Source organism: Chelonoidis abingdonii, chromosome 6, assembly GCF_003597395.2.
Source record: "Chelonoidis abingdonii isolate Lonesome George chromosome 6, CheloAbing_2.0, whole genome shotgun sequence".
Lineage (NCBI taxonomy): Eukaryota > Metazoa > Chordata > Testudines > Testudinidae > Chelonoidis > Chelonoidis abingdonii.
Genome location: NC_133774.1, coordinates 73,107,435 through 73,121,912, shown reverse-complemented (window position 1 = coordinate 73,121,912; position 14,478 = coordinate 73,107,435). Strand labels below are relative to the sequence as shown.

Genomic DNA, 14,478 nt, shown 5'->3' with positions numbered 1-14,478 from the left:
TTCCATTTCACAAATACTTCAAAAAGCACTGATAGAGGTCTGACAGTAAATCCTCTCATCCAATGTTCCAAACACTGGAGCTGGACATAAGGGGATTCTTTTGACAGTCAGTTTTGACTTTAGCAATGCTTGCTATAACTGGCACATGTAGACTCAGTGCTACTAATGGGCATTTAAGGCAATATAAGTCAAAACATTCTACAGTGTAAGATTGTTAGCTGCCCCATGCAGCACAGACATCAAATTTCAAACCACCAACAGTGATGTTCACACTCATACTTCATTATTACAGTAACAATTTTCTCCAGCAAGTCATACTTTAAAGCATTTTTTTTACTGTCAGAATTACAAAGGAACAGCCAATGACTCTAAATGTTAATGGTCTAACAAACAATGTGCTTCAATGTCTAGATCAGTGAATGTACACAATGCTTCAAAAATACATGTAATGTTTGTTAGTGCGGTTACAGATCTTACCTGAATTTGAAGAGTCGAATGGTGCTCTTCAGGACTAGCTCATAGAAACTGAATAAAACCTGTAACTTTGTAGTATTATGCTACTTAAACATGAAAATACATTTTATTTAAGCCAGTATGAGCATTTAACACCCACCACCAGTAAAGATGGACCTCATTCTTAAAGTTCCACTGATACCTGGCCTATACAATAGACTATTTCCTCATCCCAGAACTAATCCTTGTCATTGCTTATGTTTCTGCAAGACAATCATAAAATTTAGACATTTTTTGTACAGCATGGAATAATCTCTCTTTGGATATTGTATGTGGTTGTCTGTTACAAGGCTGAGAAATATTTGCTCTCTAGAAATCAAGTAGCTCTTAGGATTTATTAGCATTTCATCTAATAGTTTTCTTACGTAACAGGATTGTTCCAAACTGGTAAGAATGAAAGGAGATCCCCTCCAACTATCTGAATGTCCTCAAGAGAGCTTATAAGATTCAATCACGTTGTCACAATCAGCAAAGCAAATTAAGTTTTAATTATGTACATCAACATCTCACTGAAAAATCTGTTGCATTCATCACAAAAATTGTGGCACTTTCAACATTTAGAACATTATTTCTATCTTATTACTATGAAGTTAGATTACATATCTTTTAATATTAGAGACTAGCAAGTTGTTAGTTTTCACTTCTTTGTACAGTTTACCTTTTGAGCAAATAATTCATACAGAATGAATGTTTTAAACAATTTCATGGTACAGTTTCGTTAAATTAAATATGAACAAGTTATTTCTACACACAATTTTTTCTTGCAGAATTACCAAATGTTATGTTTTTTCTTCCTATCCACCCAGAAATCATTTGAACAGATAATTTCACAAGTCATTGCGTAAAACTCCTTAAATCCCATCCTGCTCCGTCCCCAAATATCCTGTATGTGTTAGCTGGCAATCAGGAGCATAGGCCTTTCTGTAATACAGAACGTGCCATCATTTTGGTTCATGTTTCCTACAGATTGTCCTAAAATTGGAGTCACATTAGAAACCATGAAAATCAATGTTTGCTTTTTTCTTTAATCTAAAGTCACTGTAAAATTAAACTAAGCATTAGGTCAGTAGAAGAACACTTAAAATTGAGGCATTTATTCTTGCATGACCCTGAATGTGACCATGAAGAAAGGAATTGCTACATATGCAGTGTCACACCCTCACAGTAAGGCTTATAACTTACTTGGTGTGTTCTTCTTCTCCAAGTGTGCATTTCACTACTATTCCATTTCTTATCAGTGCTTACGTACAGTATAAAAACAGTGCAAATACTAGCTTTTAGCCCATTCTCTTGCTCCTTCCATTGTTGAATAAGAACATTGCTACAAATATATAAAAATAAAAGGGGCAAAAAAGCATGACCAGAGCTTAACTTTCTAAACCTCGTTTACTGTAATAGTGTACTCTCTTACAGGTGAATTAATTTCATGTATAAACTCCACATCTTAAATATTTTGGTTGCTTCAGCACTAAAATGCTGAAGTGGACTCAAATTCAGTGCAGGGTAGTGGTTTTCAACCTGTGATCTGCAGCCCCCTTGGCATCTATAGACTATGTCTAAGATTTCCAAAGGGGCCCGCACCTCCATTTGAAATTTTGTAGGGTCCACAAAGGTTAAAAAAAAAAAATCATTGGTCTAGTGTAATTCCAAAAGCCATTTGAAATCTATACCAACAAAGCTAAAACAGGCTTGTGCCTATATTTAAACTGCAAATTACTTAAGTCTATAAAGGTTTACACTATTCCACAAGCTCACTTATCCAAAAGTTTTGGCTTCCCAACATAGATTAGAATAAATTCCAGTAAATTTAGTTTTACAAGATTAGTGTACCTTGAGGTTGGCCCAGAGAAAAGACACTGGACTAACTCAAGACATTCTAGCTCCTAGACTGAAGCAGTCAGTATGATTTATTAATTCAGGATTTGAACCAGGTAGCTAAAAATGAAAAGCTCACTGAGCTAACACTATACAGTTGGGCCATATGGCCAGTTTTAACACCTCAAGTTCCAACACAGAGATAGAGCTTGATTCAGCCAGCCAGGGTTTAGGGGGAGGAGAGGTGGGGGAAAATCACACTGGAAAAAACACCTCTTAAAATCAGTGATCCCAAAAGAAAATGCACTGTTCATATTAAAATGACAATCTGATTGGAAACATGTTAAGAATAACCAGACTGCACACTTTGCCTGAACATTAAAATGCAGTTATACATGCAGCATTTTAAACAGTCAAAGAGTAAACACAGTGAACATTGTTTTTGTAGATCTCCAAAGTAAACTGTGATCAGAGCACAGTATGTAAACCTGTAGTTTTGTCAGAGAGACTTACTATAAACTAAACATACAGAAAGGGAAGCTTTCAATTGTGAAATAAAAAAAATATTTTTTCCCCTTCCATACCGCTTATCTCCAGAGATAACTCTGTGCAGGATTCAATAGCACGCATGTGTATTGAAAAATGGGAATTTTTAAAGACAACCAAATTACAAAACATGCTAAGTTAGTCTGTAGCCACAAAATCCTCAAATTAAAAACCAAACCCCCAGACACTGCATAAAGTGAATTGGGGGAAAATGCATACAACTGCACTAAAAAAACTAAAATAAAATTACTGTTTATGTAGTACTAGAGACGGCTATGTGAACTAATTCCAGAATTTCCAGTACCTGCATTGAGCTTTTTGTCCATTAAACATTCTTCCTCATAATTTCATAAGTCTTAACTTCAAGGACACAAATAGGTGAGCCACAATTTGATTAGCAACTGTAAGTGAGTTGTTTTATTCCAAGCACAGTAGACTGACATGCTTACTTTTCAAGCATCTTCACACCAAGCAGCACTTAGGTCTCTGAAGTCCATTCACAATCAATTTGACTAGATAATCTTGTCTCTCCAAATGTCCACCAATCTCAAAACCAAAAAATCCATTGAATGAAACTCAATCATCCATTTGCTGTTTCTTCACTCTTTTACAGACATTCCTGTAAGGTGTACTCCTACACTTTGGAATACAAGTATAAAATGATTCATTTAACATTTTGAACATAAAAAAAAACACATAAAAAGGACATACAAAAACTAGTAAGAGTAAACAATCTGAAATGTTCACAGTGCAGGGCACCCTGAAACCCAAAGGCAGGTCATATACAAACATTTAATAAGCTGTTTGAGACCTCAAGAAAGAAGGAAACTGTCAATACATATTTCTGAAACAGTACCTTGTACACAAAGAAATAGAAATTATTGCATATTTATCAAATTTATTTTCAACTCACATTTATGCTAGATTTCATAAAAATCAGGCCTGTTTTCTGCAGCCTTTGTTCGGGATTCCTCAGTGAGGAAGCCAGGTATTTTTGTCATTAATGAAAACTTTTGCCTTTTAAAAAACAAAAAACCTGTACTTAGTGATCCAGTATCCCATTTATGCACATTCTGCAGTTACTTCACTTTAGAGTCTTCCTCTCATATTGCTATGAGCCAGTTCACATCCCAAACCTGTCATCAAGTGAAAGTTTCAAGTTTAAAATTCACACAGCTATCAATCTTCCCCGTATTAATTCATGGTGCATTAAGTGAAGAGGCATAAAAGGAACAGATTTGAAAAGTCAATCTACCTATCAGAAATAAACTTGTCCAAAGCTTGATTTTTAATCATGCATTAAGAGAGTCTCATTAAACTGACTGGCATGAGCAGCCTGGAGGTCTGAGTGCTAACTTCTGATTCCTTATGAGCTAAAAACACTTATTTCTGGGAAATCAACCAGGGCTTTGGAGCGGAACCCAGAGCTGGAGCACTGAGCAGTGGAGCTGCAGGTTTTTGCCTGGAGCTGGAGCACAGCTCCAACCCCCTGAAATCAACTACTTACTCTAAGAGGACTGAACAAAGCTGTGTTTTCATTTGGATCTGAATAGGTAAATTGACATATTCATCCCTCCCCAACTTTACTATCCAGCCCTCTCAATTAAACAACAGGACATACGCATTTAGGCACAGATCTTCAAAAGGTATTAGGTACTTAACTCCCACAAATGTTACTGGAAGTTAGGAAACCTGAATAACTGAGGATCTGGGCCTTACTGATTTAAGCAACCTCTGCATATTATTTCTGGCTGTCAACCCGCCGCCACCACACCAAGGTGAACCAAAAGAGTCACTTCAACAACTATTCTAAAAGTAAACTGACCTGTTGTAAGACTATCTTATCCAAATGGAAAAACTGGAGTATATTTCTCCTGTTAACTGATACAGGAGTCCAGCTTTCCTGGCTAATGGGAAATGTTTTAACAACTGAAAATTCCTAGATTCCGTGGCCCAAAGGGATGAAAAGATTGGAAAATAAAAATAAGCTAACAAGCTATTTTGTGAGGGCAAATATAAAATCATAAATATTATAGGGTGTTTGCAAAAAGACACGGATTGTGTTTTGTGGATACCACACCAAAAAGATATAAAAGGCTGTCTGTGGGTGAACATACATTCTCTGACCACAGAAGATACGCAGCTTGGAACAGCCATTGATAGAAGGCAATTTAGTCATTCAGTCCTCCAAAATTACACATCATACCCACCTAGCTTAATTTTAGAACACCATCCACTTCTTTTTTAATAAAAGGAGGGGAAAAACATAGGCACTGGCTGCCGAGACAAATGAGGAGTTTCATGTCTCCCCCATTAAAATACTTTTGAAATGTATATTCAAAACTCTCTCAAGTGAATCATGACTTTTTTTTTTTTTACTTTATCATTTGCATTCCTACTGCTAATTTTTTCACATCTTTGATATACTTATTAAAAGGCTGTAGCCTCATTCATTTTCGTTACAGTTTTCAGATACTGAGATGCAACTGCAATATCAAATTCAATACTACTGGATATATAGCAAGAGAACACACACTAGACACCTCCAAAGACAACAGTATAGAACACAATAATGGACACTTAGAATAGTTATTGCAAACTTGATTAAGCCATTAGGTGGCACATGATGTTCTCTAGTCATCCACGTATCTGCCTCAGATACCAGAGAGAAGAAGAGAACTGTAAAGATGAGGTCAAACTGTAGACCTGAAATTTGTAATTTTTTAAAGCACAGAAGCTCCAAGATTTCAACATTGCTGGAATACAGAAGATGGGTGTTCTGAGAATTACTTTAATTGCTATACTACAGCAAAGTACTAGAAAATAAAGACTGAGTGTTCCAACAACTTTACATCAGAGCAGGTTCAAAGTTTAGTGTGTTAGTATACAGCCAACACTAAAATATTTCAAAGTTTAAAAAAAAAAATGCCCCCTAATGCAACAGCAGGAACTAGTGAACCAAACACTGGAAAGGTACTTTCATGGATAAAGGCGGAACTGCATTTAAAGTGCAACACTTCACTATGCCACTTCCATACTGCAAAGAGAATGAACTCTTCCAAATCACCTTTCAGTCCCTGCATTGCTTTAAAAAATAAAAACACCTGAGAACAAGTAAGGCTGGATTAGAAACCCACTCAATTGTAAAAGGTCAGTCTTTGATTTTTGTTCATCCATAATAGGTGTGCTGTCAGAGGTCAAAACTTTTCATTATGGCATCATGGTCAAACTTGAAGCTTAAGAAAGCTCTTGATGAGAAAGTGATTTTGTAATGACCATTACATGCCACAGAGTGTGCCTCTGTATGTTCCAGCAGGTCTTCAATGGAGAAACACATATCGTATGCTGCTGCATCTGCTTAAAAAAAGCGAGAGAGAGAGAGAGAGAAAAATATGTTCTACAATTGAAAGTTAGGTGGTATTGATCAATGAAGAGGTCATTAAAAATATGCTACTATTTAGGTTTAAAAAGCTGTATATGTTCAATTAGCATTTACTTACACTGGCAATTTTATCAGTTTGGTCATCATTTCAAACAAAAAGTGTAGCAAGGAATTCTCTCTCTTTATTGGCCACCTAGTGGTCAAAACAAGTTTTGTAGGAGTTACATTAACAACAGTTTTTACCCAAACGGTTAACTCTCTTCTGTAAAGCACAGGTTAGGGCAATAATTTTTTGCAAAGGTCCAAATTTCTTGGTGAAGGTATAGTCAAGGTCCAGACTCCAGAGAAAACAATCAGTAAATAAAAAGTTTGCAGTCCAATCAAAGGCATCTGGTGGTCTGGATTTGGCCCGCTGTCTGCCTGTTGAGTTAGGGTGACAAACTGCTTGGACACAGTCCCATTCCAAAGTGGAGACTGGACAAGGGGCTGGAGAGCCCCTCAGGGGCCTTAAGTCAGGTGGTGGCAATTTCAGAACAGCCCTTGCACCATCAGCAGCATCAGATGCTCCAGCTCCTATACTACCGTGGGAAGCCTTTTCAGTGACCTATTCAAATGGTCACCACCATGGCATGCCTCCCTGAGGCCCAGCCCAGATACACAGTGCTTTACTTTCTGCATCAGTGGTGATCTATGAGCAATTGTATATTCCACCATCCTACAGATTTCATAACTACAGTAAGGGATTTTAAACCTTTGTTTAATAAAAGGTTTCCCTCTTTGGCATGTACTGTAATAAGTTGACGCAGTCTCAAAAATTGTTTCAAGAGAAAAATTAGTATGTTCACATACAAATGAAAGCTAATATACTTGCCTGTTTCAAAGTTATCCTGAAGTCTTCTTGGATTAAGTTTTTTTTCACATTTCTGATTAAGAAAGTGAGCATACATTATACTCTTCAAAATACAGGTCTTAATTTTAACAGCATTCAAGGAAATAAAATATAATTGCTAATTAATACCAGACTGGTAGATTAAGTTCACTCTGCAGTGACAATCAATCATTCTTTAATTAGGCATTAAATATTTGTTTTAAATCAAAGCAGCTAGTTTATTATCAATCTATCTTTAAAAAAGTGAATTCTGTGATATTGCTATGAAGAATTATCTAGCAAGAGTACACCTATAAATCTTCTGAAAGCGTGAAATAGGCAGTTTACATATGCCAACTCTTGCTTTTAAAGGTTTTTAAAAGCAATCTAAAAAGCTTCTTTTCCTGTAAGTATTTGCTATTGCAGCCTGCTGAGAGCTGAAGACAAGCTATTTACTTACTCTTAGAGTGTAGGTATCGAACCAACATCTGAGATGTGGAAACTTTATTCATGGAAATGCTTATTTGCTTTAAGAAAAAGGGGCAGATTGAGGTGCATTAAGCACGTATTGTGAGACGTGCATGCTCCAAGAATAAGTGCTAACTGCAATTAGATCTACACTGTATCCCTGTAGTGAACAAGACCCCAGATTCCATGGAAATTGATGCAAAAATCAACCCTGACTCATAACTGTTTCAGAATCTCAGTTTTCATTTAAAAAAAAAAAAAAAAGTTTTTCTAGCCTAATGTTTGTAAGGACAACATTTAAAACCTGAACCAAGCATAAACTGATGCATTAATACCTGCTCAAGTCTGCCCACTGCCTGTAACAATAGCTACAAGGTGTAAACTGCCCCATTCATCAAGGTCTCATGTCCTCTATGTTTCCAAGGTTGTGAAATATGGTGTTTTCCCCAGAGTTTGCAGAAGTCAATATTTCTTCTGTCACCAACCTCCTCCTGACATTTCGTTCTCACCCCCTGCCTTACCAGGACTCAGCCTGCAGCTCCCTGTTGCTCCCCTGTTTTCGCCACAGTGCATGCTCCCTACACTGTTACATGGAACCCAACAGCAGGGAATTGGGAAGTCAGATTTTCAGCCAAGGAGAACCAAACATGTAGGCTGGCAAGATGAACTGCCTGGAGAACAGTGCAGCAAATGAGGTCTCCAAAGTCAAGATGAGGAGCCACTGAAGCTGACTACAAATCCCTTCTAGTCTCTGTCCCACTGGGGGTGGGGGAGATGGTGCAGTTTTCTGAGTTTGGCCAAATGGACAATACTGCAAAATACAGCGTGTAGAACTGGGCCACCTGGAGAGCATGGTGAAAAATCCATCCTCAAAACATACCACTGTCAAAAATAGTCATAAATTTTGTTAACAAGATTTTCCCTGACCAATGATCCAGCTGAGGGTGTTTGTGTGTAAGGAGATGGGAATTAATGTTATTTTATGGCTGAATAAGTTAATGTCATGGGATTTAGGGTTTGCTGAGGCAGAACTTGATCCCATTGTGCCATGGATATAGGTTTGAGGCCTACACCTCAAACTGTAGTCAGGCAGAAAGCATGGGAGTGACATTTTCAAACACTGTGGTTTTGCCATACCACAGTAAAATATTTATACACTCATTTTTGAGCAGCAGATATTTTGCAATTGCAATGTACAATACTAAACCATTCTCTGTCAAATACCTGGAATATTGCAGGAAGGATCACTTTAATATGCATTAGAATTCAATTACAAAATGCTAACTGGATAAATTATAGTCAATGCTCTGCAAGTGTACATGTATATGGGATGAGAAACGTCAACTGCAGTGCGCACATTGAATACTATCGTTAAGATCTGCATGCAATTTAACATTCCATCACCAAAACCTTAGTTTGCACACACAGTTAAATGTCATCAACATTTGTTAATGCAAGAACTATTGCTGTCAATCTTACCAATGTATGGTTCTGTTTTGTTGGCTGACTGTGGACCCCATTTGTCCTCTTCTTTTGGTTAGAAGTGTCTTGATATTGCTTTCTACCATTACCCCTCATGTTCTGAGTCAGCCACACCCAAAAAAGGTAATACAAATAAAAGTTAAGTGCTTGTGTCATATCCCACTACATTATGATACCACTTATATAGCAACTGTCATCCAAGTACCTCAAATCATTTTAAGGATTAGAAACTGAGGCACAAGGAAGTTACAGCTACTGTTCAAGGTTACTCTGCAAGCCAGTGGCAGAGGTGGGAAAAGATTCTCTGTCTGCTGATACCCAGTTCCCTGGTCTAATCACTAGACAATGCTATTTCCATGATATAATGAAGTCCCATCATTTAAAGGAATAAACCCAAGAGTTTATCCCCCTACAAATGATAATAAATAATAATTAAGTGAGTCTGAACAAAGCACACCACTGTTTTAAGGGGTCCAAACAAATCTAATGAATTTGGAAATCAAACCTACCTTTATTTTTAGAGCTTCAGACATGTCAGAATGATTGTTATATGGCTTCTGTTGCTGTGGTTGTCTGTACTTTGTCCACTGGTCTCCTGGAGAGCCATCTGTATACACCTGCTGGCTATAACGAAGTTTGGATCTATCTCATTAAAAAAAGAAAAAAAGATCTGAAAAAGAACTTTGATTCAAGACTATTATGATCAGAACAGAAGTACACATTGTTCTGCTTCTCCAGACAATCTTACAAGCTAAGCTAAAGCAGAGAAACATTGGATCTTAACTTAATATTCTCTCCACTCACTAAACTGTTTTTTCTTATTGGAGGAGAGCTATGCACAAAGGGGAAAAAAAATATGACTTCATAAAGCAACAGTAGGTAACAAGTTTGTTCTGCAAACAGAGCTTTACCGTCAAACGGGAGGTCCTGCATGGAGGTCTGCGCCTCGCTGGACAGCCCAGATAGAAAGATAGATGGATACAGCTGAGGCCATGGACTGTGCAGCTGTGTCCATTGCATCCGAAGCAGCCTGCAGGGTTGCCCTGACAGCCACAGTACCCTCCTCCACCAGCGCTTTGAACTCCTTCTTGTCGCGCTCCTAGAGGGAGTCCTTGAACTTGGGCAGGGAGCCCCACAAATTGAACTCATACAGCCCAGGAGAGCCTGGTAGTTTGCCACCCGTGACTGGTAGCTCAAGGACGAATACATTTTCCTTTCAAAAGAGTCCAGCCTCCTTTAATCTTTATTTTTCAGGGGAGGGGCTGGCTGGCCCTGCTGTTCCCTGTGGTTGACCGACTAGAACACCAAGGAGTTAGGAGCAGGGTGGGTGTAAAAGTATTCATGCCCCTTGGTGGGTACAAAATACATGCATTCTGCTCTCTTGGAGATGAGGGCCAACGAGGCCGGTGTTTACCACACGGCATTTGAAATTTTTGCCACCCCTTCATGGAGAGGTAAGGCCACATTAAACAGGGAGTCTGAGAGCTCCTCCATCTCCTCTGCTTGGAGGTGGAGGCTTGACGCCAGCCTTTTTAAGAGTTCTTGGCAGGCTCTAAAGTCCTCCTGCAGAACGGAGGGAGGCGGGGCTGTAATCGCTGCATCTGGGGAGGGCAAGGAGGCCAGCGCAGTACTTTGGGCATCCATTGGCACCAGAGGGTTCATCACCGGGTCGGTCTCCGGGCATGGTGCCGAGGATGTACATCCCACCAACTCCTTCCTCGGAGGTCTGGAGAGGGAAGCCGATGGTCCTTCTGAGGCTCCAGCCACCAAGCAAACCCCCCAGCAGGGGCTACGTTGGAGGCCATGGTGCCCACTGGTACCATTGAGCCGACCACATTGCCCTGTGCCACTGCACCTGCTGAGGCACCAGTGGGGCAGGCTGTTCAGCCTCGCTGGCCTGGCCCATCGATGGACGACTACAAAGGGAGGCTGGGCTGATGTACGACCTGCAGCTGTCCCCGGCCTGGGACAAGCGGCGGCGCCGGGAGCGGTGCCAACCACGGGACCATGATCCCGACATGGAGAACAGGACAGTCGGTAACAGCTACTCCACAATCAGCTCGGCGGGCAGACCCGCGAAGGTGCTGCTGTGGTTGGGTCCTAGCGAGGGACGTGGAAGGGAATGACATCGATGTCCGGGCTGTGACTGGCTACGATAACCCCTCTGACATGAGGGCCTCTGATGACATCAGCCTTGGTCCCATCGGTGTTCGCTCCTCGAGGCGAAGCAGTACCAAGACTCTAAACCGGACAGCCTGGTGGGTGTCGAAGGCGATTCATGTGGACTATGCCCTGAACGATCGCTGTGTGGCAAACGGCATCAGGAACGTTCCTGATAGGGAAAAACCCGACCCTGCCCAAGGCCTCAGGCTGCTTGCTAAGGGAGGCCCAAAAGCCTTTAGATCTAACAAAAAAACTTTTTCTTCTGTTAAACTTGTTTTTCTACACAAAGGGCACTGGGGCAGGGTATGGAATAAGGAAACCAGAAAAAGGGGAACTAGAAATAGGACGACCGGGGAGGGGGAGGGGGGGAGAGGGAGGTCATAAGTGCCAGCTTAGCATATGTCAGCTAAAATATGGTAATGGCTTTTGCAATATGTAATTGCAATTAGGAGGTTATAGAACAGTCAGCATAATTGCAAAAGAATAACAACAACAACAACAACAACAACAGGAAATAACCCAAATTGGACTGACAGTAAAATAACCTGCTGATTTGCAATATTAAATTACCAAATAAGGCAAATAACTTGTGTAACCAGCATATTATGTTTTGCGGTTTTAACCTTTATCAGCTTGGCAAAATTTGTGAAGGGCAGAGCAGCCTACCTGTTGCGTGGCGTTATGCTGTCTCTCCCTGTATGTATACTTGTATTTGTACGATCAATAAAGAAGCCTCAGGCTGTCTGATCTAAAATCAACCGTGTGGTCGATTTTCCACAACATTCCCTTGACTGAGACGAGTACCGAGCTGGGGGCAACTGCGGAGAGTCCAGCAGCGGCTTGCCTATGGAGCACAGGGCCGATATCAGCGGTGCTCCTGTACCGGCATGGACATAACATCCCAGGCCACCTGCAGGGTCTCTGGCATGGAGGGCGTCCGGACATCCGGGGAGGCCTGCCCTGAATAGGCCGGGCTACTGTGCACGACTTGAGTTGGAGGTATAGTGGCCGGTGGGAATCGAGGACTGCCCAACATGGGTCTAGCCTCTGTCTCGAGTTTACTCTGGTGTCACAGCAAAGAAGGCCTCTTTCTAGCCTTCTTGGCGTGCCCCGGGGACAGGAAGTGGTGCCAACTAGTTGATGGCACCAAAGGATGCCACCCCTTCATGGAGAGGTAAGGGCACATTAAACAAGGTGCCCGGTGCCGACTTGGAGCAGCACACTGGAGCCAGGGTCAGCGCTGACTCCATCAGAATAGCCCGGAGCCTAATGTCCCTTTCTCTCTTAGTCCTAGGTTTAAACGACTTGCAAATCTTGCAGCAAATCGCTGAGATGGGTTTCCCCCAAACAGCGCAGACAGTCTGCATGTGGATCACTCAGTGTCACAGATCACCTACAAGTGTCACACAACTTAAAACCCGGGGCACTGGGCATGCCCCAGCCCAGGAGCTCTAAACTAAACTAAACACTATCTAACTACAGGCACTGAACCAACAAGCAGTTATGGGGAGGAGCTACAGCAAAGCTGGAGCAGAGCAGTTCCGAAGCACCTTCACTGGCAGCAAGAAGGAACTGAGGGTGGGGGGAGCACGAAGTGCCCGTTATATCACATCATGGAGGCACCACTCCAGGGGTCGCTGGGGCGCTCTCCTACAGGTACTGCTAGGGGAAAAAACTTCCGGCACCGGTGCACATGGCGAGCACGCACACCTATTGTGGAATACACATGAGCAATCACTCGAAGAAGAAAGATTTTTCTTATTCTAGAATCCTGTCACCTGTAGTGTTGTGTGGATACCAAGTGGGTACACCTTGATACTTTATTGATGACACCAGTGCTGAACTGACCCAGACTGCTGATGGGGAACCTCCCTTTGTCAACTTGAACTGGTCTGAGAAGTTGCTCAGTCACATAACTGCTAGGAAACCCTACGACAAAATTGCCCATTTTAATCTAAGACCTCCCTGTGATTTAACATGTTACAAGATCATTTTTTCAATCACCCGTAAATCACCATGACAACATTGGTTTTATCCAGCTTTCTTTGAAATTGACATTACTTTGAAATTACCTTTAAGTACTATGGCTATCAGTGATTCTTCCTGACATTTTTGGCACCTCTCCCTCCTTTCAGCCCTACACTGATTATCTTAGAAAGCATATCTACCTGTTCTACCTTCTGATAAAGAATTTCAATTTTACAAAAAGTTTCTCTTTCACTTGCTTTTCATATTCCTGTATAGGAACTCAGGACATTCTCTCAGTTTGGCATATTCTAAAATTTTCCATACAGTAGTTTAAAGCACATCAGGGCACCAATTAACCTCTCCATACTACTACTACATACTACTAACAGTCCTATGGATCTCTCTATAATCTATTATATTAACCCATTCTGAAAAAAAAAAGAATGGACATTCTTCATCTTTGTGTAGCCAATGATTTATAAAAATGTTGTTGACAGACATGTCAAAATTATCTAGCTTCTTACCTTGTTTTCTCCATGTTGAGCTTGGATGGTGTGCTCCCAGCAGATGAAAATCCATTGTCACTATCAGAGGAGTCCCCATATCTTCGAGAAAGCCAGTCTCTCAAAGGTCTGTGAACAAGTTAATAGAGTTTTGTCAACACACTACAACACAAGTTAGTGTTTTGTCCAGCATCCTGAAAACAAAAGGCTAGACTTTGGCTTATCCTGAACATACCTGATGAAGGGAATGGCCATGAAAAACTTGTTAGGTGCCAAACCTAGCTTGGACTTTGGGGTCATGTCATTTCTATGACATGGTAATTTGTCAATTGAGAACCATTCAATGTTCTGAAACACAGAAAAAAGTAATTACTTTAGTGAAGTCATCAAGGGACTTAAGCAAATACACATCATCCACAATGATTTTCTTTAAAATCAAAAGACTACAGCAAGAGTCTGAATTAATGAACCATGACAGAGCTGCTAGCCGATACAGGTTATTTAAAATAATGTTAGGATCACTTTTCTGACCACAACCACAATGTAACATATTACAATGCAAGTTTGTAGTGTTATTGTAGCTGTGTTAGTCCCAGAATGAGAGAGGGACCTGAAGAAGTCCTGTGTGTAACTCGAAAGCCTGTCTCTTACACCAACAAAGGTGGTCCATTAAAAGATATTATACCATCTTGTGTCTCTGTTACAATACATAAACACTGTCGGGTGACAGAACCTCTAAAATGTGGAATGCAGTACACAATACCTCAGGT

At 40.6% G+C, this 14,478-nt stretch overlaps 1 protein-coding gene across 2 annotated transcripts in view; it reads right to left on the bottom strand.

Moving 5' to 3' along the window:
* Positions 1 to 261: 261 nt before the first annotated feature.
* Positions 262 to 14,478, bottom strand: part of DCP2 (decapping mRNA 2) — a 32,678-nt gene continuing 18,461 nt past the window's right edge. The window contains exons 6-11 of one of the 2 annotated variants that reach the window (XM_032768266.2): positions 13,944 to 14,056; positions 13,730 to 13,837; positions 9,584 to 9,716; positions 9,072 to 9,173; positions 7,128 to 7,179; positions 262 to 6,228 (exon numbers count right to left, since the gene is read on the bottom strand). In XM_032768266.2, coding sequence (XP_032624157.1) covers positions 6,065 to 6,228; positions 7,128 to 7,179; positions 9,072 to 9,173; positions 9,584 to 9,716; positions 13,730 to 13,837; positions 13,944 to 14,056 — 672 coding nt within the window. In that variant the 3' untranslated portion in view covers positions 262 to 6,064. The remainder of the gene's footprint in view (positions 6,229 to 7,127; positions 7,180 to 9,071; positions 9,174 to 9,583; positions 9,717 to 13,729; positions 13,838 to 13,943; positions 14,057 to 14,478) is intronic. The other variant, XM_032768270.2, reaches the window with a different exon arrangement.